The following is a 25,989-nucleotide window of genomic DNA, read 5'->3' as shown; positions in this document are numbered from 1 at the left end:
GAGAATGGGGACACTATAAGCGGTGTGGAATATCACTTAGCATTTCAATGGAAAATGTGGATCAGTGAATCTGGAATTTGTCCACCTCAGTTCTGTGAAGGAGGGAGGGGGGTTAAAAATGGTTGGAGTGGTTCTGGAAGCTGTTTGAGCAAATTAATAAAACTATGCAGGAGTTCAAAGACAGTTGAGCAGCAGGAAATACATAATCACAAGGTGTTTGGACAGGCTGTGTCCTCAGCGCCTCTGATTGGTAACAGATTCGTGAGATCTAGGAGTTCACCAGGTAAGGGGAAAAAAATCTTTAAGATCTTTGTAGCTTTTGGTTTTGTCTCTCTTTTTTGGACTGTTGGTGTCTACCTGACTGCTTCTTCAGTTCAGTTGAGAGAGCTCATGTGTAGGACTAGCAGTGGCATGAACAGGGCATTTATTACCCAGGAGAAAAACAGAACCCTGAGGAGAACCAAACACCTAAGAGGGTATTTAGCATAACTTCATTCCCATTACAAGCTCCTAAGATAGCAGATACTGTACAAATACCCAGTTTTCCACTGGAATGTTTGCAGTGATCCCATTTTAACCAAACAAAGCCAAACAGCCATCTTCCTGTGAAAGGTAGCAAAAATACACATCAGATAGCTGGGACCCAGACCACTAATGTGCGGTGTGTGGTTGATGCACATCCTCAGTGTATGCACTGGGCTCCTCCAGTGGTCTGTCATGATTAGTGTGTTTAGCTCTTAAAGGCCGCCCTGCCTTCTGCCACAAACAACATCTTCTAAAGATGTGATCCACGATGAGCGGCGTCCAAAACAGAGACCTGAACAAACCCAAGACACTTTAACTGACTTGTTTACACGCTAAAAATACGTTGCTTTTGGGGGAAATCCCAATACATTAAAAAACGCTTTCTGCCGGCAGTTTTGCTGTAGCGTGTGTGCTTCTGCCGGTTCACTCCAGGATAATTAAGATACAGAGCGAAACCGAGGAGGAAGGGAAAGCATGCAGGAGGGACTGGGCAGTCCGGTCCCGTCTGGTTCAGGGTCACGCTGTCGCTTTTCTGCTTCCACAGTGAAATGCACGAAAGACGCACGTCTGGTCTGTGGCGACCACAAGTTTTTGGGGAGCAAAACCTTCCGTTGTTCTTTTCTTGGTTTAATCGGGGTCATCAGCTCTCACTCTTCTGGGATGAGAGTTGATACTTTGCTGATAAATCTCACAACAAAGACAGACGTCGCCTGCATAAAAAGCCTCGCGCTGTTTTTTTTTTTTCCCTCCACGCTGCTGTTTGCGATGGTGTGAGCAGAGAGGGACGACCGGTTCACGGAGCAGCCGAAAGAAATCCCAAATAAAAGGGAGCAGAGAGTAAAAACTTCTATCTGCTCCATATTCACAAAACGAGAATACTAACCATTTAACTCGGATACATTTCAAATGCACAAAAAGTACAATAAACATCAGCGTGTTCAATGCCAGAAGGAGGTTTGGATGGTTTTGTTTCACTGTGGAGATTGTTCCACAAACGGAATGAAATGTGATTTCAGAAAAGGTCCCACTAATCTAGAAACTGAAGAGCTGAAAAAGTGTGTGTGTGTGTGACAGAAGAGACATTAGTTACTACGACAGAAGACACCTTCAGGATTCCCAGGAGAAAGAGTAAATACAATTTGCACATCGATAACAGATTTAGGTTCTTAAATTAAACCATGAAGCCATGACTAAATTGCTTTTTTGAGAATTCCCATGATTAAGCAAAAATACTATGCATTTGTTTATTAAATTAAAATCAAATAACATCCTATTTTTATTAGCTATGAAACCTAATGTTGCTAGATATTTGCCAGCACGCCCTAATGTTGGAGTTATTAGGTAGTTCATAAGTGTCACTAGCGCCAATGGAGGGAAAATTACACCAGTCGTGTTGCTCAGATGTTTATTTATCATCATCACCAAATAACAGTTTTATCAAACACATTTTACAGGAAGGCAAATGAAACAGTACAAGAAGATATAAATCTGATCATTGGATGGAAAATCCAGTCTTTATCAAAATAATTATTATTTTTAAAAAAATCCATTCACATAAATTAACAATAATAGACAAGTTACGGTCACCACTTTCATTGCTTTTTCAATGCAATAATTTATACATTACAAAACACACATTTTCATATCTCTCAGCGTGGTTAAGAGCAGAGTTTGTGCTGGAGAGCGTTACAGTACCGGGGTCATGGCTGTGGAGCCCGTTTGCTTATACATCTGGTGTTCCTGCTGCTGCCTTTGAACTCCCCTTGACCTTTCTCTGCCTCCGTCACCAGCATGCGGCCGTTGTGCGAGGCGTGAGCGGCCCGGAGGCTCAGAGCTGCAAGCTGAAACGCGAGCCGTGGCTCCAGGTCTCCCAGCGCCTGGATCAGCTGGCTGGAAAACACGCGCCGGAGGTGGAGGCCAGCGTCTCGAGTGCATAAACAAACAGAGCCTGAGGTTCGGTGTGATTAATTACAAACAACTTCCATGTATACACAAAGTGATATAACCAAAAGATTTGTTTCTTTGACTTTTCTTTGTTAAAAACGCCGATGTAGCCGTGAACGTCTGGTTAAACATTCAATGCATGTTTAAAAAAAAAAAGTAATTGTGCAGTTTTGTTCTCTTTTAAAGTCCTTCATCACGGCAGTCAGACCACTGTAAATACAAAACGTTCATTTTCAGGCACACCAACAGTACGTCCAAGACATCCTTAAAGCTAAAAATCAGGTGCAACTGCAATGATCACTTTCTCAGAAGTGGATTCTTTCCACTGGGTGACGGAGACGATTTTAATGCAACACAGTTAGACGAGACAGTTTTAATCAAAACCGACACAAGACACACACAGGCAGCCATAATAAATGCTTTAAACACTTGGCTGACAAAGAAATAATACTGTGCAGGACAGAAAGAGGCCATGGAAGAGAAAGTTACATTTTTAAGCCTGTCCTCAGGCTTCTTGTAAACAGCAATTTAAATGTAATGTCGAACATCTGGGGAGGCTGCGGATCAAAAGGCAGAGAGGGAGCGGTGCTCGGCTTTTTGGGTTAGTTTTTTTTTACTCCGTACCATCCTGTTGTTTGCAACAAAAAAAAAAAAAGGAGGGGAAAAGCTACGACACTTCGCATGGCAGACTGATAACGTAAAGTAAAAACATCCCTTTTAGGTCACCGCGGTCTTTTGCTCCACTTTATCGGCCTGGCCACGTGGGCGATTAGCGGCTTTGGGTCCAGCTGAGAACTTGTGCACGTTTCGGTGGACACACGGCTCAAAAGGAGAAAAATTCTTCAGCGGCTGATGGGATCCAAGGTTAAGAGGCGGACATGATGGACAAAGTTCTTCGCTTCGAAACGTGCTGAGCAGTCCCAAAGCAGAGCTCTGTTTACAGCCCAAATGGAAACTCCAGTCAAAATAGGAACAGTTCCTGTGCAGATGCATGCTATTTGAGTTCATCAATGCCAATGAGCTCACTGTGTTCTTAAGGCACATAATGTTACAAGGGACAAATCCTGAATTTCACCGACTAAGAGCCTGCACTCGACAAAACATTCCTTCACAAATCTCTGTGATCATATGTTCCATTGTGCACAATCAGTGAGCAAACTGCTGAAAACAAAGGCACTTTGGAAAATATATTTGTAGCAATAAAAAGACTCAAAACAATAAGTTAACATTACAAAATATTTATGTTTTTTTTTAAAAAAAGGAATCCATCATTTGAATAGATTCAGAAAGACCAAAACATATTTTTTCCTCACAAGCCCACCTTCCTCCTTAAGCACCAGTTCTTTAAATGTCACAGAGAGTTTTTTTTGACTCCAAAAAGTTTACTGAGAGAAATGTTTCTGCTTTGCATAGGCAAATCGGAGCTAAAACTTTTGCAACAATGGCACTTTAACAGTCTTCACCTCAGCTATATGGGAGGACTTCTGGATGATGCAGCTGGTTGTCCCGGAGACGCTGTCCTTCCCCTGAGCCAAGTTGGTCAAGGCCATGGCGGCGTTGATCTCCTTCCAGTACGTCTCATCTTTGGCCTTCTGCGTCGCTGCGACGCCACCGTTGCCCCTGACGACCGGCACAACAAGCAAACGCGCACAGAGAGAACAAAACACAGAGCGTTACAGCTCACGTTCAGCTGGTGATTGGACACAGGTTATCTGGGGAGAGAAGGTCGACTCACTTGTCATGTTGACTTGATCCATGGTCTGTGGCTTCTGAAAGCAGAGAGAGAAAAGCTCAGTAGACTTCTCTGGGTCAGAACACCAGGACGCTCTAGTAAAAGATTTTTAATCTCAAGTTTTTTTATCCTGGTTAAATGAAGGTTGATGATGAGAACCTGCATGTTCAGCAGATTAGTGGATGCGTGTGTGTGTGTGTGTGGTGTTTGACTTGTGTTTTGTTCTTTCAGTGGACACCGTGTCCTCAGCAAACATGTGCTGCTCTGGTTTCTGTCTTTATTTAAGATGCTGGAGGAAAAAAACACGTTTTAGCAAGAAGCTTTCAAGCGTAAAGGTGACTGATAGGATGGAGCTGAAAGATGTTTCTTATGACTCATAAAGTCCATGGATGTGATATTTAGTTGGAAAACAAATGGAGCCCAGCCAGCATAATTGAGTTGTCTGAAGACATCAGATCGAAAAAGACAAAGCGAAACAGATCTGAGAGGGAATGAAAAGGCAGTGAGTGAGTCAGTGGGAGAAAGATGGCCGCCTGCTGGCTTTCCTCCCCCCTCCTCAATGGGACCAACCTCCATCTCATCTGTGAAACATTAGTGAGGAACAGCAAAGTCATTAAACAATGAAAGTAAAGTTGTCTTTATGGCAGCCAGAGTGTTTACTGAGAGTTCTTGGTGTTTTGAGACCTCAACCTGTCTTCTGTCTCGCGTCCAGCCTTACTCAGATCTGCCCAGCAGTGAAAATGACAACACAAGCTTGAAGTTTCATGAGGCATTAAAAGGCAGCAGAACATCTGGACTTTCTAGCTGTGCAGCCTCCAGGCGCTCTCCTTAAGTTCACTAAACATTTAAGAAGTTTGGTCTTTACCAGCTAGAGATGACTGGATGAGCAGAAAATGTTCAAAAGAGGAAAATTATCTGAAAGGTTCTATTTAGTCCGAAGGTATTAAGAGTGTCAGACGTACAGCAGGTCGTCCTTTGTTCAGAACAAATCCCTCACACAGGGAAACCTTGTCTTCTACAACCTCACTCTGCTCATCCTGCATGTCAATCGGTCCTTTCTCCTGAGTAACATTTTCATCTTCACTGCATCTTTTCTTATGAATATAAAAGTCCAGCATCATCTGAAAGCCAAAACATTCAACTGCTCTGATTTTTACAGCTTTATCTTGGTCACCTCTCTTTCTGCTTTAAAAGCCTCCAGAGTTTCCAAATATCTTGATCCACTGATCTCATCTCTGCAGGCTCCACCAGCCTCAGACTCTCCATCTCCTCGCTGCTCTTCTGTCTGCTTCCCATGCAGTCTGAGCCATGATGACAGGACAAGGTCTGAGACGCTCCGGGCTGATATGGCCCTGATTAGGAAATGTTCCTCTAGTTTTCTGGTTCACTTTTGGATTCTTCCACAGAGAGGAGCCTGACCTCACTCACCACAGTTGTCTCCTTAGAAGAAGAGAAGGAATGTGTGAGAGGGAGATGAGGACGTGATAACCCAGAGTTACAAACCACTCAGTTTTAGTTCAGGTTGTAGTTTGTCAGAGATTTCCAACAATGTCCTCACGTTAATGTCTGTCCACAATTCCCTGCTGTGCCGTCTTTCAACAGCAGCAGTGTACATAAACCCCATCCGATGTATCTGTCTATGATGATATGTGTCAAACAGGCATCAAACCTTGGAATTAATAGCATGTGAGACCAGCGGGCAGGTGTGCACCTCCTCACATCCAGTTTTGTTACAGGTCAACCATAAACCTACAGTATAGCTTTAGCTGTTTTCACGGTCACTGTTACTGGTGTATAAAAAACCCTATTTAAAATAAACAACAAACACTTTTTTTGGAAGTGGTGGTGGAAACAGTTGCAAGGATGCGCAGTGTGATTGTCACTCGGTGCAGCACTGACAGTTGTGCGTGGCGGCCAGGTGGAGAAGAAACAGAGCTAAGTGCCATTTTCACCAGGAGCTTTTATTACAGCTTTCTCTGAAACATTCCCGGGAATGATCAGCTCTTGTTGGTGGCAAATAAAACCCTCACATTAGGGTGGAAAAAAAGCAGTAACCACAGGGAAACATTACTCACATTTGTAAGTGTTTACATGTGGACAAAAGCAGCCTTTTTTGGGGATCTGGAGGCCAAATGACATGTTTGTGCAGGACTTACTGCATCATTATGTTGCCCTTGTTCACATTGGGAACTCAGCTGCCCTCTGTGTGTCTTGACTGGGTTACACCTCTGCTCTCTGGTTGTGAAGCTCTCTTCTCCTCCATCCCGTGGGAACACAGAGGCTACCTATTGTTCTACAGCCGACTCGGCTTTTAAAATGGAAACAGTTTGTGTTTTCCACAGAGTCGGGCAGTGCGGCTCTCTGAGCAGGCGGACAGCTGTGTTCCTCACATCTCAACATCTGATGGTGTGTGTGAGCCTCATTGTCCTACAAAGTCCTGGCGTTCCGACCATTTAAAACCCCTCAGACTGAGAGAGCTTTTTATTCCTCTCTCTTCCAGTTCCACGTTGGGGAGCTGCCTACAAGTAAACTGTGTATAAAATGTGTCTGTGTTGATGTTTGGGAACCTTTCTCTGCAGCTTCACAGACAGCATGAACATGCTGGTCTCAGTCTGTGTCCATGAAGTGGCAGAAACACATCATCACATCATCTTCCAGTGACAGAGATCCAACATCTGGTGTTTTTACTCCTGTCTCTCTGGGATTTTATCCCAGAGAGACAGGAGTAAAACATGAACATGAAGCATTACGTCAAGGTCATGCCAGGACTCTACTTCACCTCTGCCAACTCAGACACACCCTCTAACATCAAACTCTGCTGACAGTCTGTCTGAGATCCACTCTGGTAGTGATGCATCTTGTCTGCTGCTTGTGATGGTTGTTGCTTGCTGTGGCATTAGAGGCTTTAGCCCTAAAGAGTTGGCAAATCACTAAAAAGCAAACCAAGTTGTTTCGTTGCCAAATCCCGAAACATTAGACACAACTTTTTAATTAAAAGCTTGTTAAAAAAAGGTTTATCTCAAGTAGCTGGTGAGACTCTTCATATGTTTAAAATTAGGGTTAGGGTTATGTAGTTACAGGGCACACTTAAAACATTAACACTTCTTAATTCATTCATCTTAAGACATTGTCACTGCAACATCCACCTGTATCATCACATGCTGCTTGTTTTCCTTCTACCAGGCAGCTCTAGTGTGGATGTGATGTTTGAGGTCTTGGAGCTTCACCAGTGGGATTCCTTTCAAGGCGACTGAAGTTTAGTTTTTCACTGGAGCCAATCCATGATCTCCATTTCCTGCCACGTCTGACTGGTCTTTGTAGTCAGGATTTCTGGCCGAGCCCACAACAACCAACTGGGACACAAATGGACTTTGAACCAATGAGACGCCAGCTACCAGGTTCACCACTTTTCCTTGTCCAATCACAACTCTGTTACAAAAATGTTCCTCTACAAACTAAATGTGAATATTTTCTTTTAAAGATAAATAACAGAACCAAGTCTGGGCTTAAAGTTTTCGAGGAAAGGAACAGTGTGATGATTTTAGGAGTTTGTCTCACAATTGGTGGATTGCTGGTGTTAACTCCCGCAAAAATGAATAATTATTTCATTTCACACTGGTTCGACTCCACTCACTCTAGCGTTGTGTCCTTGGGCAAAACACTTTATCTACCTTTGCTGTGTGGTGGCGTTCAGAAGGCCAGATGGTAGCTTCACCTCTGTAGACTGCCCCAGGGTAGTTGTGGCCACTATCCACTAGCTTGCTACCATCAGCATGTAGTTTGAAGTGCCTTGGTGTCCTTTGTACTTGATGAAGTGCTATACAAGTACAGGACATTAAACATTTCAGTAATCTGAAATCAGATTTATTTGGACATTGTGTCCTCTGTGGAGGTGATAGAAGAACAGATTTATGTCAAATCTGTCACAGAAACACACATTTGTCTCTCACTATAGAACATAAAAACTATTTATAAAAGAAGAATGTGTTCTCTAAAGAAATATCTGGAATCCGCCTCAAACAGAAGAGAAAAAACTGCAGGAAATTAGGGAAATGTGACCTTGAAAACATTTCTCTCTCTCTGCAGTTTTTTATTTGCTTTGTTCCTCAAAATTCAGATGTGGAATGAAATTTTTTTTTCTCAACTCTTAATGTAATTTGGATCAGATCTGATTTTCCCAGAAGGAGCTTGTCCCTTTTAAATGAATCGTTCCGTTTGACCCAACAAGCTTCTGTCACATGTAACAGAGTAATACTTGTGTAAATGTATCGGAGTCCAAGGAGGCCAAGAGGGACACGTCAGCAGCAAGAAATTATAATAACCAGAGATAAAACAGTCAGTGTCTATTAAAGGCAGCAGCTCAGCCAGCTGAATTCAGCCCTTCTGGGATTTGTCTTGATAAAATCTGCTGGAGTGAAGCTTCAGCAGTGAAAACAGCCTGATGTTGGCTCAGGTCAAAGGGTTTTAATTGTTCCTGTTGGACTCATTGATTCATTTCAGATACACACACACTCTGTCTGCTTCACACTCAGACAAGAAGAAACACTTTTGTCCAAAAGAGACACAATAACAGCAGCTCTTCCCTCCAACAATCCAGTTCAGATCCGGACCCTCCTTGTTCTGGTCGTGTTCAACACAAAGGGAAAATGTTACTATTGGATGTGAAGTCCACCTGAACAAAGACCCAGTGTTCTCAGCCGATACAAACACAGCTGACCTTGATTGGTTACATCTCAGAAACACTGCAGGAACTCCTGCAGCTTCCAGACGCTTTGGACTGCAAAGGTCCCACATTCAACTCTCAGTCTCAAGAAGCCTGTCGGACATTTTGCTCTGCTCTCATCTGGAGCCACAGCTGGAACAAAGACGGGACAAACAGCAGCCTGAAAGTCTTGTTGTGTCTGACCTGTTAGACCCTGGTTAGCTAGAGGTGAAGCTCCTCCCACCTCTCTGGACGGCCTCAGAGACAACCAGTGGTTCAGTGTGTGTGGGTTTGACAGTGTGCAGGTTACTGGATATGCTTGTGTGTTTCAGATGAACTGCACCTTGTTTAAATTTTACAAAATACTTCAAGGAGCTCCTGAACAGCCTCTCCATTTCAGCAGCCATGAGGAGAAGATTCAGCAACACATCCAACATGTTCAATTAAAGGAAGCAGAGAGAGAGAGTTAGCAGGAGAGATATTAGAGATCCTGCAGAGGGACAGACAGCTGGACATAATGGACAAGCTGCAGGAATGAAAACAAACGTCCAGAAAGAAGACAAAGATCAGACATGAGGAATGTGGTGTGTGTTGGAGAGTTCCTGGAAGAGTCAGTGGTCTCCTTACCGGCTCGATAGACGAAGTGGGCCTCAGCTTCAGAGGACGATGGCGACAGCAGCTCGTCATCGAACTCGTTGGAGCTGAAGGAGCCAGAGTGGTTCCTCTTGCGAGCGTCCATGACAGCGTTGGCCACCATGACGTGTCGCAGAGAGTCATTCAGGTAGCGGTGCAGCAGGCTGCTCTTGTACTTGGGTGGAGACACGTAGTCCTCGGCCTCCACTGCAGAACGCAGCCCTGGGTCCATGCCGATGGCCACGCCCACCATGGGGGAGCCTTCCTTCTTGATGACGCTCTGGTACAAGGGCTTGGTGAGATCCTCAGGACCGCTCTGTGTCCTCTGAGGGTTGTCTCCATCTGCAACATCAGGACATGCTCACATGACTGTTCTGTTGGTGGAGGACAGGAAGTCTTCTCCACAACAAGAACCATCTCTTAAAACTTTAGAACAAACTTCTGTTGCCATGGTGATCTGTAATATAAGATAAACATCATTTTTATTCAGGCTCTTGTCCCGACTCCTAACTGGGATCAGTTATCAACATAGAACAGTGTAAATGAACCTCAACTCTCCACAATAAGGAAAACTGTGTCTGAATTGATCTCTGTTGGTTTGTCTCTCAGGTCTGTTCTTCATTTTACTGATAGTGAAAACCTGAAGGGAATCTCGTCTTCAAGTCTCTCTCTCAACCTAAAGTAAGAGCTCAATCCACTCGTTGGGTTGTAGAACTCTCTATGGATAAAGAACATCTGTTGTTGGTCACATTGATGCAGAAACAGTAAAGACTGCAGCATAAGGCCTGTATATACATATGGTGATGTAAACCAGTGGCACTGACTGGTTCCAGTCTCTCCATCTTCATCTGGGTCACTGCATTTAGGTCCCATCAGTTTTTTTGTGGTCAAATTAAGATGAGCACTTCCAATAATCAGAACCACATGGTTCTTCCAGCATCTTCTCTGTCACCAAACAAACTGACCTTTTGATTTAATCCAATAAAAATATTAAACTGTTCTACTGATCAGAACATCAGGTCTGCTCTGGACTCCAAGCAGAAAACAGGTTTTACTTTAGCCTGGATTTGCTGCTGCAGCTCCAGAACCAGCTGGACCGTTTCAGGACAGTAAGAGCAATGAAGACACGGTCAACAGGGTCAGATCTGCTCCCAGAAATAGTCTCTGGAACAAAAGCATAGGCTTCAGAACATAATGGAGGGCCTTTCAGCACACAGGCCAGCAGTGGGAGCAGGCTGCGGATCGCTCCAGAACCAGAATATGACAGGGAGACGAGTCAGGGAGATATACGGAGCCTCTGGTGGTGCAGCGGCCTGCGGCACACACAACACAAACACCATGCACACATTCCTCTGGGAGCCACACACTCAGCTTCTCCTCCTCACACACTGAGAGAGAGATTACTGACACCACAGAACTCTGAACTTTCTGTTCATTCACTGCAGGACGACTGAACTTTGACTTTCTTACGCTTCCTCACCAAAACGGGCCGGACCTTCCCATGAGAGCCAGCGTCTGTTTGCACATTTGCCAGCTCCACTGACTGATAGAAGGAGAACATGCAATGTTCTGGTTCTGAGCTCAGAAGATCATATCCAAGTGTTTGTGCAGTTTGGACAGTTTGTCCTCAGAGCAGCAGGTGAGGCGTACCTTGGGAGCAGCTGTCGTCGCTGCTGACGCTCAGCCTCTCGGCGTTGCCCTGAACGTATTTGTTGTAGAGTTTGATCCGGAGCGCCCAGCTCAGGTCCGGCTGCCTCACCGTGTTCTTCAGGCGTCTCCTGGCGTTGGCGAACCAGTTGGACACCTGAGGGGGACGAAGCAGGAAGGGGACACACACGGCAAACAGGAAGACGTGTTAATGTCTAGAGTCCACACTCGTCCACATTCACAGCCAGACTAAACGTGTCGTCCTCAGTGGAGACGTCGCCTCGCTGCAGAGACAGAGTCCAGCTGCAGATCAGCTGCAGCTCTCTGATCGGAGCTGAGAGGAACATCCCAGACGTTCTGCAGGAAAACTGAAGCCTCTCAGCTTTTTACTGTGTACAAAGAATCGGCTGACGGCCAGTGAACGCATCATTTCACGATCTAATGCTCTGACTGAGACACACGTCCCCATCCTGCTCATTCTGGACACGTCCAGACTTCCCCCAATAAGACGTTTTTTCCATCTCTGTCTTTAAGATCCAATAAAAAAGACACTTGAGCCGCTGCTCTTTCTTCCACTGGGAGTGGAGACCATTAGATGTTCTACTGGAATAACTTTTCATGCTCAGTAGATTTCAAGCTGCTTATGAACGGCCGGGGACGGCGGCCTCATGCTGGACTACTTAGTTTTCACGTCCTCTCCTTCAGGATCACATTTCTCATTAACTAGGACCGTCCCACCGTCTTCAGTCTGCAGGACTTGGAGGGGAAGGGACGGTGTCCTCATGAGGACGGGAGGTCCCAGAGGAGACGGCGTGTTACCACGGAGATGGAGTTCAGGAACCATGGAGACGGCACCGGATCATCGGCTCCATCTCACAACATCGACATGGAACAAAGCTAACTGCTGCGCTACAACATGACAGATTTAGCTGCTGTTTAACACCTGCTGCCAGGTCGGCCTCTCCAGGGAAAAACACACAGGAAGTGATGCGTTCAACGCCACTGGCAGCCTTAACAGCGGTCTGTCTGGACTAAACAGTGGAAGAACTGGGCTGTCCTCAGCAGCAATCAGTGGAAAGACAGAAAGACGTCATGGTCACATCTGAGTTTATGTTCACACTTTGGGACAAAACGATCACTTGTTCAGTCCAGAAATATTTTCAAAGACTGAGAGGTTAAAGATTTATAACTATCTGTTTTCATATTCCTAATTGGCAAAAAACAAGATTTTTTATCCTTCAGCAACTGAAAATAGAGAAAATAGAGAACCAGGTTCTTCAAAAGAGAACAGAAATTTAGATCAAGAACTGATTTGCATCAAACCATTTTTCCAAAATAAATATTTCTATAAATGATCACTTCAATAAAACTGGGAATTATTTTATGACTGACTTTAAATCAGAAAATAGAAAAATAAATCAATAAATAATCAGATAATAATGATTTTACTATAATACATTTGAATTTTCTAGATGAATGTATCAATATTTAATATTGTATTTAAATATTTATCTCATTTGATGTCAGGTTGTTGCACTTTTGACCCTCAAATTCTCCACCTTTAACCTCTGACCCCACTAATGATATTTACACTCAAACACAGTGTGTGTGAGGTGTGTCAGTGTGTGTTTGGGTCACAGTGTCCAACATCAAGCGCTCCCAGAAATGAGAAGCAGATTAAGTACAGAGTGACCATGTGAGGAAAACGCTGCTATACACACACGCACACACACACGCACACACACACAGCTGCACTCAGTGCTGGGTGTTCCTCTCAACAGTCAGGTTGTCAGATAAGTTCAGATGTTCACTCTAAACTTGGAGCCATCAGCAGTTTCTAACAGTTCTGCTCTGAACATCTCACTGGTTTCTCCAGACGTCATAAAGATCAAAGCAGCAGAAATATTCCTGACTCAAATCTTTATCAGAAATTACATTTTTCTGGAGCTTTTGAATGCAGCAGAACAGGTTTACATATTGAGACGTAGGAATATTTCAGGAATATCTAAAGAAAATCATTTGTGAATCATTTCCAAACAGGTAAACATCTTTTCTCTGCAGAGTTTCTGAAACCAAAATGTTAAGCAGGACAAATTTATTATTATTATTTAACAAAACCTATTTAGTTCTGACACTTTTAGACTCTCTGGGACATGAGATGAAGCTGAGCTGCAGCTTTTGGAAGAAAGTGGAAGAAACAATCAAAGCCTGAGACGCTCAGCAGAGAGAGGAGAAGCTGCAGGAGGATCTGGAAGGCAGAGGAAACAAAACTTCACTCCTGCTCAGCTGCTGCTAAACATTCAGGAACAGTAAAAGCTGAACGTCTAAACTCCAGCAGCCTGATCACTCTCCTGTCTATGTGACTTTTCTTTGTCTCCTCCTGGAATCAGAGCAGAAGAAAGCGTCTCACCTGGACCAGAGTCATCTGCGAGCCGAGCGCCAGCAGGATTTTCTCCGTCTTGGTCGGGTACGGGTTGTCTCTGTGCTTGTAGAGCCACTGCTTGAGCGGCCGCGCCATGTCCTGCAGGGCCTGGCGCTTGTGTCGCACTTTGCTGCCGCTGGGACGACCCCTGTGCGCCAGCAGGGACAGCATTTAGACGCAGGCAAACAACCGGACACACCCCAGGGCTTCAGCATGCAGATGTCAGAAATTCACGCTGCGTCTAAAATGTCGGCAGATGAATCAGAGAAACGTCCTGAACCCACAGGAGGAACACCTGAACCTGCAGATGTCAGTATGGTGCTGCTCTCCACTTCTCCTTTAGCTCCCAAAACGGCTCCACTGGCTGCAGATGGAACCATTTTAGTCGGACCTCAAAGCGGGCCCGAGGTTCTGGTTCTCCAAATATTTTCCTTGTAATCTGGATCAGCCTGAACATCGTGGAGCGCATTTCACTCTGACCTTTGACCCCAGAGCTCTGTTAGAGGACATTCCTTCACCTGATCCTGAATGTTTCTGCAGCTTCCTTTTCCAGACAATGTCAGATCCATTCAGCTCTTCATGTGGTGAACCAGAACACAGAGCTAACGGTGGATTCATTTATTGGAAACAGATGTGGAGTTGGGGAAGCGGTTTGACGATGCATCAATTGTTATGAATTTAATAGTTATCTTTTAAGCAAAAGTTCCACCTGTTTACCTCCACAGGACATCTGTGTGTGTGCACACACACAGATCTACTATTTGTCCTCTCCAGCAGTACATGTGTCTGTCTGTCATATTTCATCTGCGTTCAGCTGCAGTCATCGGCTCCATGAAACAAACATGGAGGATAAAACGTCCGCTTCCTGTCAATCAGTGGATGATAAACTGGAGGTTGGAGGCTCTGAAAGTGTTCATGGTGCTCCTGTTGGTGTCACCATGAACACTTTCAGAGTGACACTAACAGGAGCCCCATACATGATGAGCATCTGACAACCGAATAAGTTTCTGTTGACTATTGTGGCAAATTCACCACATTAAACCACAACGTGGCCAATGTATACCACTAATGACTGTTGACGTAGGAGGCAAGCTGTCGCCATCTAGTGGAGGGAGTTATGCCCAAATATGCATTATTTCGCATAAATTCAAATTCATATGTGTTCTTTAGGTTCCCCTGTGATGGACTGGCCACCTGTCCAGGGTGTACCCCGTTTCTCACCCACTGACCGCTGGAGATAGGCACCAGCAGCCCTCAGGAGGATAATGGACGGATTCATGGCTGGGTTCTTTTGATGGATCTGAACTCAATGGAATTTAGCTTGACAAAAGAGAAATGTATTTTGTATAAAACTGTAAAAAACTAAATAAAATCAGGGCAGTGAGATAGAAAGTGTTGATGTGACACTTTGTTCAGTTTTAAAAACATTTCATGTGATTAATAATTCTTTAATTATTTAAATTTAAATGAGGCTAAAAAATACAACAATAATAAAGAAGTTATGTGCAGCTACAGCTTCAAGCAGTAGATTTTGATTTGATTTGAAACAGATTTTTTTTCTTTTCGAGGTCCACTCAGGACTCAGCTAGATTCTTTTTTTTTTTCCAGATCAGCTTCATCGTATTTGACATTTTGAATAATCAGCTTTTTTATTTGAATATTTTTTATGCATTTTACATGTCTTATTTGGACATAATAACAAAGACTTCATCCATTTTATTTTCATCACGTTGGATGTGGCACTTCATATATTACATACTTCAAGGAACAAATTGTGTTTGGTCAGATGTGAAAAATGCAAAACTTTATTTGTAAATAAATAAACGTGTTTTGTGAAGAGACGGTAATTGTTTGCATCGTGGAATCATTGAATATTGAGTTAAGAGATTGATTGATTAATTAATTGAATAGTCTTTAGGTGTAGCTTTAAATTGTGTCTTTGGAACAAGGAGCTACAGAACAAGTATGAGCTTTTTGATTCTAACCTGAAATGTAATTATTAAATCAGCAGGATTTGAAGAAGTAGTAATGGTTCATTATCTGATTTGTTAGATTGTTCTACATCACAACCCCAGGAAGAAAATATCGTGGAATTAAAGAAAGCACCAATAAGTAGAAATCCGAACGGAGACGCTTTTAAAATCATTTTAGCCAAATTTGGAGCAAATGCGTATTTATGCACGACAACAGAAAAACTTCCATCATGTTCATGAACTGATTTATAGTTTTTCATTTAAAAACTCTGCTGCTGGACTTTATATTTATATGGGTTTAAAATCTAAACCCATATCAGTCTTTAAATCTCCAGTTTAAATGTTTCATTTGCTGCGCTTATTTTCGCAAAACCCGAAGATTTAATCCCGGAGATCTGAGGAGAGTTTTTCCCCGTTTCTCGCTCAGCTAACGAGTGACCAGCAGGTTGACCAGCAGGTTGACCAGCAGGTTGACCAGGCTGTCAGATATTCCCCCTCCGTGGGTTCCTTCACCCACTAAAGCCGACCCACATCCACGCATGCTGAGCAGCAGCCTCTACCAGAACAGAGAGCCTCACATACCCGCTCCGCCTGTGTCTGGCCGCCTGGCTGTCTCTGATGGCCGGGCTGCTGCAGAGGAGATCTGGATGTTGGCCGTCGATGACCTCCAGGTAATTTCTGCTGCTCATTTCCACTTCCTTCGCCTTCTCCTCAAACAGGACCTGACTGCTCAGCTTGTTAAACACAACGGTGTTCATCTTTGGCCGCTCGGTCCGCAGATCTCTCTGCTGCGCTCCAATCCAAAAGGTTCGTGGAGGAAAACTGTCCCCGCGTCTCTCCTGCGGAAGAATAGATCACATTTAGTTTGAGGATCATATGAACTAAATCCTTCATCTAAACTCCTCCACATGCAGCAGCTTCAGAGTTAAAGGCGAGCGGAGCCGCGGCGCTCTGACTCCACTTCTGTGTCTCTTTGGAAACAATCACAACCTGTTTGCTTCATTCAGTCTCCTCCCGCTTCTAATGCGGAGAGGCGCTTCTTTCTGCGCACTTTCATTGCGCATCAATTAGCACAATCAGCTAAGAAATAAATCCGGGATGAGTCGGTGCGGGCAGCGGAACAGTTACTGGTTCTAGATCCACTTTCCTGCTGCGCTGTGGGGGGAAAAAAACAACCCACGAAGAGACACGCAGACTGTGGATGGTGAGAATCTCATTTATTCTACAGGAAGAAATTCATGTGAATTCTGTTAAAGCGACTCTAAACTACAGTGTGAAGCAGATCAACCGACTTCCTGCTTCAGAAACGACCTGCTCTTTCTCTCTCTCTGCAGCTTCATCGCTGTTATCAGCTGATTTGTCTCGGACGCGGATCCAGCAGCAGCAGCAGCAGCTTCGTGGAAAACAGCTGGAATATTTTCTTGACATCGACTAAAGTGATGCTGGCAGTAATGTGACTGATTCCAAGTTGGGTTGAAGCAGCTGGAGCTGCGCCTTCAGAACATCTGAACCTTTCATTCAACCAGTGAGTGGATCTGTGGCAGTTACCTTCCCCGGCTCCCTCCTGCGTCTCTCGGCTGTGCTGAACAATAATCCCGCTCCCAGCCGCCCATGCCCCGCTCACATGTTCCCCGCCTGAGTTTCTGAGCTCCAACCACACGGACCGCCGTCTCCTCCTCTGGTTTTATCCGGCGGCCCGGGACTCTGAATATCTGCGCCTGCTCATGTTTCCTTGCACAGAGGCTGAGCCTGCGAACATCCTGCTGCTGCTTTAGGCCGGTTCAGGGGCAGCGGCCCCCAGAGGGAAGGAGAGGGAGGCGGGCATGAGTCTGAAAGAAGCAGGCTGTCTGTCTGAGCCACTGAGGATTAGAGACCCAATGGACAAATAATGTCTGTTTAGGAGCTGCTGCTGCTGCTGATGGAGTTTAATTTATTATGTCAAAAAGCTTGAATAGATTTTAGCTGCTAAAGATTCATGGTTTGATTTGATTGGCCAGGAAGCTGAAGGACAGAGCAACTTAAAGCTTTCACTGATGAAAAAGATAAAACAGCAGCTGTAACTGAATAACTTGGAACTTGTTCCTGTTTATGTTAGCTAGCATTAGCATTGTGGCACAGCCAGCTGCTACAGCAGGTTAGAAAAGTTAGAGTTTAAAACTAAATTTCTCTCAATCAAATCCAGTTTCAGTGAAAATAGTAAGTTTGTTCAGTAGCCGTCATTATCAATGTTGCTGAGGATGTTGATCATTGCTGATCCTAATCACTAATAATGATCAGGATTGTTATTCTGATCATTATTAGTGATCATCAGGATAATTGTATTTGTTTAATTATATCCATAAACAAAGTTAGACAGCTGGACCATCTGCATCTGCCTAAAGCTGAAGTTAGCATCTCTGCTCTCTGCTACTTCAGTGAAATCCAGACAAATAGAAGAAACAGTTGGACTATAAATAGCCACAACTGATTCCTCCTGTCACATTATGGGCCCATGACTCAAAGGTTCTGAGGTTCTCAGCTGTGGGTTCCTTTGGGGTTTATCCAGAGTAGTTATTCCAGGGATGTGACTAACCATCTGAAGTGTTCAGCCTCTGTGTAATTATTGTTTATTTGTGCTTATTTTCATTTAAAAGGGGGAACTGACTTTTACTAAGAGTTTGTGAAAACATGCAATGATTGACCCAGTCATGTAATGGGGTTAATTAAGGTCAGGAAGGGTTTATTTGCTCAGGTTTTCCACAATATTGTAGCTTTGCCTTCTGGCCTGAGGTGAACTTCTGTTGCCTCCTCTCACATTATTGCTGTTATCCAAACCTGTGGCTCAGCAGCAACCTGCTGCAGCTTCTCTTGAATCTGAATCCAGCCTCTCCAAAGCTTCAGCTTTTCCGCCCTGCACCTCAGACTGCTGCCTGTCTGTTGCCCTCTGTGGTTGAATAAAACCATTCAACAGGTAGACCAACATTAATCATGATGTCCCAACCCAAAGGGATCGGTGACGGGGAGTCTGCAGGCGATCCTGATTCACAGTTCTGTTTCATCTCAGACTGGACTCCAGGAATTACACTGGCATCTGCTTTCTTTGGTATCCATTCAGTGGCTGCTGGGGTTGGACAAGTAATGAGTTTTGAGGCCTGGCACCAGAGTTCTGATGTCAGAGACAGTGGATATCTGCTGAGGAGCTTTGCAGAGACCCAAGATGCTCTGCAGCTTCACATATTGCAACAGGAACTCTTTACCAAATCCTCTTCTAACGAATGACATACTTCGTTATGACACAATTGTTGCCTTTAAAACTAAAGGCAACAATTAAAAATGAACCAAAATAACAGCTTACACAGGCAGATTTCCTCAGTTACGCTTCTATTCTCTGTACTTTCCCATCTGTTCACAGTCCAGCTTGGAGTTTTTTAAGGACTTTTTTGGTTCTAGTACCCTTTATTGACAAGCCACAGACCAATTCATTGGGTAGATCATCGAACTTTGGGAAGTGTCACTCAAAGGAAAATGATCGTCCTCATGAATATTGATTGAATATTGATATATGAGTTTTTATTGCAAATGATTTTATGCATGATTTTCACAAGGCAAAAGCTGTCCAAACCACCCTGGCACTACAGAAAAAGTAATTTCCTTTACAGCGACAAGAACAAGAAACATCAAGTGTTTGTGATAACTTGTAATAACACTTTATCATCAACACTGAGGAATTCTGGCCAACTCTTCTGTGCAGAAATGACGTCTTAACCGTCATGAGGACAGCGATGTCGTCGTGGAACCATCGTCTGACATACAGGCGTTTTGGGAGTGATGTTAATTCAAAAACATTTAAGAGTGGTTGAATGTGAACGGCACATTTCAGGTCACACTAGAGCATCTGAATGTTTATGTCTGACTTTCCTTCAGCTGATTTATTACAGTTCAGTTACAAACTGTTTCTTGTTTCTTCCATTTGGTTTTTATCTTTTTTGTTGTACATTTCCAACTTCCAAATCATGGTGTTGACAGTTTTCTGTCGTCTTCTTTAGTCTTTGTGTGTTTTCAGTTTTACAAGCTGACTGGAAACAACCAACATGTTCTTGGTGCAAATCCTTCCTGAAGCGGTGATTTAAAATCCTTTGAGCCGACAGACGTCTCGTGGGGATCATCAGTCTTTATTCATCACTGAGTGATTCCATCATTTCTTTCTGCTGTATTTCATCTGACTGGTTGTTTTGTCCATAATTCATCCTGATGGCAAACAGAAGCTGAGCTATTGGGCCACATTAAGTATGACAGTGTGATGTCATATGTTGCTATTTCTACCTCAGGGTGTTTAGCAGACATTGGACAGTCTGATGAATGAGAACCTAGAACATCATAACAGAACCAGCTTCTCCAGAGCTGATGTACCCTGAACGTCAAGCTAGCTGCTTTGTTTCCAGGTAAACGCCACATTTTAGCTCCACATGGTGGAGTCACTTTGTTCAGAGTTGAAAAATCTTTAAGACTTTTTCCTGACAACACTTCAAGTAGCAGTAACCATCCATCTTGTTCTATTGATTCTGTGATTTTCCCCTCTGAGTTTCTCTCTTCACCAGTTTGTGTTGTTTCATGTGAAGTTCCATCTTCACATGTAACCAGCGATCTCAGCCACTCTTCCCTCATCATGCTCTTCCAGTGACCCCAGCAAGCAGCTGCTGCTGCTTAGACTTCAAAGAGCGATGAAGATCTCCAGACACATATTTTCTATGTTTTACTAATTTTCTGTTCTTGCATGCAGCAGATATTGATGAAAATCCCTTTAGACTTTGTGGCAGCGACTGAGGTGGAGAGCCCAGCATCTCGGAGCTCAGTGGGTCCAGGACAGCAGAGGAGGATCGATGATTGAAGCCAACAGTTTGCTATGGAGGGCCTGTGGAGCCCGACCCAGACAGTTTCTAATAAACAGAACCAGAAGACGAGCCCAGATCAGCAGCAATGATAACCACTCACACATCCCAAGAAATATAATGTCTGCAAGCTGAAGAACAGAAAGAGATGAGATTAGTGAAGGAACCTGCAACAGGAACAAAAGAACAAGTTTATTAAAAAAGCTGAGCAACTTTTCTGTTCTCTAACTCACTGGGATTTTTGTAGCTGCTGCTGACTGAAAGCATTAGAAGTGTGTAAAGATGATTCCTGCAAACCAAAAGGAGTTAAAATTTTACTGACAGAAAAAATGAGCTGCTTTCTAAAATAGATTTGACCGTTTCTAATAAATGTTGAAACTAAAAATGGAATGGAATAAAAATGCTATTTAGAGAGTGTTTGTGCAGACTCAGTGTGTTCAACAGAACCAAAGTGTTTTCTTGCATTTATCTAAACGCTGCATTGAAGCTTTGGGTCTGTTCATATAAGTACACATGGAGATAAACTACTGCAGCAGACTGAGCTCCCAGAAGCAGATGTGGCTGTTTAAATATTGTGGTCTCCTCTGAATCACTTAACAAAAGCAGAGATGGGGGCTCCAAAGTGTTTCACTTTTAAAACACATTTGGCAAAAGAAGCATCAAAAATAATCTTTATTTTGATCATCATAGATTCCAGGTGTTGAGTGTATGAGAGCAAGAGAAGGGTTTGTTTGTGTTAACTTGTGATGATGTCATTGATAGAAACAAGAAAGTCAGAATCAAAGTTTTCTGTAAACAGAAGCAAGGGGTTAAATAAAAGCTCTCTCATCAACACAGGCTGACTTTTCATCTGAGTCTCCTCTCAGATTATCTGATGGAGCAGATCTGAAACACTTTGAGCTTTTTGCAACATTTTCCTCTTGTGTGTAGTAAGTTTTCTATAGGACACATGATAATGTCAATATTTTTTTATCTAAAGAAAACGGGTGTAACCATAGCAACGACTGCATCAATGGGAGGTAAAGACTTAAAGGAGCAAAGAAAGGCAGAGGATCTTCTGGTTGATAACAAATGTGTTAAAAAAAACTTTGGTTAAATTGCAGATGAAGCAGGATACTCAGGGAAAAACTGGAAGGATTTTATTCGACATGCTGATCTCTGACAGACGGCAGCAAGAACCTTCACTCTTTGGTCCATGTGGTTCAGAGTGATTTGGATCTTTTTTTAAGAGCAGAGGACGTCCAAAGAGTTAAATTCACAAACATGCTTTAAAAATGTCCCTGCAGAAAGAGACTCATTTCATTGTGTCGTCAGCTTGTCTGTGTCCAACAATCTGAGCTGCAACTTAAACATTATTTTCTGGATAAATTCAGTCTGATCTCCACCAGCTGACCAGGTTTTCTACATGTTACATAATGAGGATAACCAACAGACTGAGGGACAGAGAGAAAACATTCCCATGAATTTCAGCACAAAGATAAACAGAGACAGGAAAACAAAGGAAAGATGGACAGCCTGAGTCCAATTCAACAGAGAAACTAACATCCTCCTTCCTGACTAAAATCACATAAGTTTGGGGAAGAAGGTGAGCAGCAGACTAACAAGTCAGATCCTCTTTGTAAACTCCAGATGAGAATTATTTATATAAGACACATTTAGCAGGATTATTGTCCCATTCATCAGATCTCCAGCAGCACATTTCCCTCCAGCAGCTCCAGAAAACATGCAGCTCCCTAAACAAGGCTCTTTAGTGAAAAACAGGATGCCTGAGAAGTGCCAGGGTTGCTTTATTTGCCAGCCTGGTGGCGTGTTATTCAGACGGGGCCAAATAAGGTCTCCTGAAGAGCAAAGCTAGGCTAAGATAAGCACGTCTCTCCTTGCAGCCTTTCTTCCAGCTCCATCTCTCCCTCCCAGCTGGGATCTCTGGGAATATAATCCAGCACTTATTAGACATTCCCTGACTGAAGGAACATCAACACTTGCTTAGCGTTTGAAAACTGCAGCAGGAGTTCTGAAGATGTTTCCAGTGAGTCTCCCTTCCCAGCTTCCCCATGTTTTACACTCAGCTGTGGAGGCAAACAGGACAGACAGACGGCTGTGTTCAGCCGGGTCGAGGGGAACTTGGTGCAGAAGTCCAGGTAAACAACATTCCCTGCAGCCTCCAGTCAGCCACAGATGCTGAGCTGCTTTTTCTGGGTCTCCAAAGAGGAAAAGGAGGAAAAGTTTCATGTTGAACCCAGAGTCTGTTAGAGCTGAACAACAAGAGGGACAGAAGCTTCAGTCAAAGGCTCTGAGACGTTGGACTTAAATTATGATGGTCCTAGTAAAGCTGTAGCCACAGCTCCTGTATCATCTGCTCAGCACAGCCACAAGCTGAAAATAGATTCTCTACAAACTAAAAGAAAACCTGTGAGGCTGAATCTCCAGGTACTCCTGGTTCCTCTTTAGGCTCATTTTATCAAATCTCCAGAAGAACAAAACATGAGAGAAGAATCAGATGAAAACACACCGTGCCAGGGTGAGAGGGGAACTCAGAGCAACTAAAGAGCAAACGTTTTTCTCATTTAGATTAGTAAAATCCTAAAATACACACCAGGACCTGGCAAAGGCTGCATTCTGGAAAACATTCAGCTGCAAATTACCAATAATTACGGTTTGCATTTAGTAATTTTCAGCAATTTCCTTCACAAAGCTTTGCTTATGAAAGAGGCTGTTTAACACAAGCAGCTGTCTGAATCCGTCTGAATGGATGTATGGCTTCAGCAAACAATTCCCTGAACTTTGGAGGCAACATACAGGCCAGGAGGAAGGCAGCTTGATTTGATACACAACACAAAACGAGGCTCATCCAGAGGAAAGTGGGAGATCCTGAGAGCAGACATTAGATCAAACTGAGAGGCGTTTGGTGTTTTGGTTGGAGTGCATTTCCCCTGAGAGAAGCAGCTCCATCATTTCTGGTTGTTTTCATTTTTTATCCAACAGGAGAAGAAAAAAATATGATCTCACTAAATCATGAAGTCCAGAGTTAGAGCAACACACTCAGCTGTGGAGACAGACAAGCTCCCACACAGTGTGTTTCCTCTGGACTCAGACAGGTTAGTATCAGCTTCCCTGTTCAGAGGAGCTGAGATGAAGTTCAATCTGACCAATCAGGCGATCTGTGTTGTGTTTCCATGTCTGACATTCAGATAAACTGCTGAGCTGCTGCAGCTACAGGGTCTTTGGTGATTAAGCTCTGTAAAGTCCAAAAATACCTCATGGTGAAGTGTTGCAACTCTGAGCTGCAACACTAATAACAAGCACACACACACACACACACACTAAAAAGAAGGAGTGTTTCACACACTAATATAGACACATAAAGAAATGGTCCAGTTTTTGTTGCGGCTCAAACTCTAAACACATTTGATTTCAGCAGCTTTTGTAAACTGGGTTGAACTCTGAGAACAGCTGACCCATCATGGCTGCTGCTTCTGAGTTCAAGTAAACCAGTTCAATGAACATGGGAACATCTGGCTTCAGCTGCAGAACCAGCTCCGAGTTTAGAGTCCAGTTGGTACTGGGAGACCGTTTCACACACTTGTGGTCACAGATGGATTTTTATGTGGTAGGTTTTCTGTAAAACCTCATTTAATGAAAGGATCAGACAGCAAGGTTTTACCAACATGAACATTTTATCCTTCATAACAAGACTTCAGTCACAGCATCGTCTTAACGTTCAATCTATTTTACTGAGAGACACAAATAGAGTGTGAGGAGTTGAGCAGGAAAATACAGAAGTAGCTCCTGGTTGGAAGACATGATGGCCCCAATGAAAAGTCTGGTGGATGTAACCAACTGTGAGGAAAATAAACAGAACCATGGATGGGTTTCAACTCTCAGCCGTTTCTCCATCAGTCCTTGGTCTGAAACATATTGCTGCTGCATTCTGCCCTGAGGTAAAGCAACAACCCTTAGCAACAGTTGCCCCCAGCTACAGTCCTTTGCCTTGTGCTGCAATGGCATCTAGGGTCCAGTGTAGGGTTGGCACTTTGCACACACTGAGCTGTTTGCTTTTCTCAATTCCCATGATGGCTGGAAAGTGGAAACTTGTTTTCACCGACTGTTTCTGCTCCATCGGTCAAAGGCTCTGAAAATAGTCTCAGCCTCTCAAAGTTTATCACTCTGTGTTTTTCACACATCACTGAAACAAGGGCGGCAGGAGACTAAAGCACATTTTCCTCAATGCAGCTATGCTAAAATTAGCCTCAAAGCTGTGAAACAGACTCGAAACTGGAAATGAGCAACAAATTAGGACTTAATGAAGACGCAGGTATCCAGTCAAAGAGGAAGCCCAACTGACCTCAACGACTCCTTCCTCATGCATGGTGATGATGTTGTTGGGGTCTTTGGACAGTTGGTACAGGGCCATGGTTGTGTTAAGGAGGAGCAAATTGTCGTTCGACTCCAGGTAATAAACCAGAGGGCCAACGGCTCCATGGTCACCAAAGCATGCCCTATTGGAGCTCCACATGCAGCAGTGGCCGATGGCCTCGGCCAGGTGGCAGCGGAGTCTGTCATCAGTCTGCAGAGAGGAGAACAGGAAGAAATTCTTGACCAACAACATCCTCCGGATCAGCTGATATTTGAAGAAATTGCAAGGAAAACACCAACTAAACTTCAACCTGACTGTAAACCAGACAGAATCCCAGTATTCAGAGAGTAAAAGCTGCTTTGTTGTCAGTAGCGACATGTTCTTACTGTGTTAGTCAGCCCGGCCAGCAGGGGGACAACCCCGCGATCAGAGAGGACGTCCAGGATCTCCTTGTCTTTGGCTAGTTTGGCAATGACGGCACAAATGCTTGTCAGCACCTTGTTGCTTGGTGACTTCAGTAACTGAATGATCAGCTTCAGTCCGCCGATCAGGAAGAGAACCATTTCCCCGGCGTCCTGCAGTCACAGAGACACACAGTAGCTGCTGCTCAGTGAAGGTCAACACAGAAAACGATGAAAGGAGGGACAGTGATGTGGAAAAGGAGAGGAGGGCAGGTTAAGTTGACCACATTTAGGAAGTCTGGATGAAGAACTGGAATCAGCCCAACCCTATTCTGCAGTTTGTTTGGTTTGTTGACCTTTCCGTTATTACTATGAATAAAGTCGTAATACTACGACTTTACGACTTTATTTTTAAAAAGTGTTTAAGCTTAGGACCTGGAAGAGGGTCGGTGGACAGAGTTATTCAATTTTCCAATATTTCTTAGCCTAATTGTATATATGCTTATTATTTATCTATCTTATCTTGGTAGATATATTCCAATGAAAAGATCTAAAGATCTGTAAATGTAAAGCTATAGTTGCAAAATTCTCTTTGTTAGCACTGCAGTTAGCATTTCCAGGTCTGTGTGCATGTTTTCCATTCCAATATGTTCTCTTCTACGATTTAAAGTGATCTCTGATTACTATGTTGTCAATAGTCCTGACTTCTGGTTCACATGTGAGCCTTCAATCTTAAACATACAGCCAATGTAATGCTTGAAATTGGTCACCTCCTTAAGGTTTTATTC

General features: G+C 43.6%; 1 protein-coding gene and 1 long non-coding RNA gene across 2 annotated transcripts; one reads left to right on the top strand and one right to left on the bottom strand.

The window, feature by feature from the left end:
* Positions 1–1,913: 1,913 nt before the first annotated feature.
* LOC116711431 (homeobox protein Mohawk-like) lies at positions 1,914–17,405 on the bottom strand. Its single transcript, XM_032550745.1, has 7 exons — positions 17,127–17,405; positions 16,161–16,417; positions 13,594–13,753; positions 11,187–11,340; positions 9,531–9,878; positions 4,205–4,238; positions 1,914–4,089 (listed from the first exon to the last, which is right to left on the bottom strand). Exons 2-7 carry the CDS (start codon positions 16,334–16,336, stop codon positions 3,894–3,896), a joined length of 1,068 nt encoding a protein of 355 aa, XP_032406636.1. The 5' UTR covers positions 16,337–16,417; positions 17,127–17,405; the 3' UTR covers positions 1,914–3,893.
* A 591-nt stretch (positions 17,406–17,996) lies between these two features.
* Positions 17,997–20,860, top strand: LOC116711432 (uncharacterized). Its single transcript, XR_004337227.1, has 2 exons — positions 17,997–19,999; positions 20,338–20,860. It is a non-coding gene; the product is annotated as an uncharacterized LOC116711432 (long non-coding RNA).
* The last annotated feature ends 5,129 nt before the right edge of the window (positions 20,861–25,989 follow it).

This window comes from Xiphophorus hellerii, chromosome 21 (assembly GCF_003331165.1).
Source record: "Xiphophorus hellerii strain 12219 chromosome 21, Xiphophorus_hellerii-4.1, whole genome shotgun sequence".
NCBI lineage: Eukaryota > Metazoa > Chordata > Actinopteri > Cyprinodontiformes > Poeciliidae > Xiphophorus > Xiphophorus hellerii.
The sequence above is the reverse complement of the archived record's forward strand: the minus strand, read 5'-3'. Positions and strand labels throughout refer to the sequence as shown.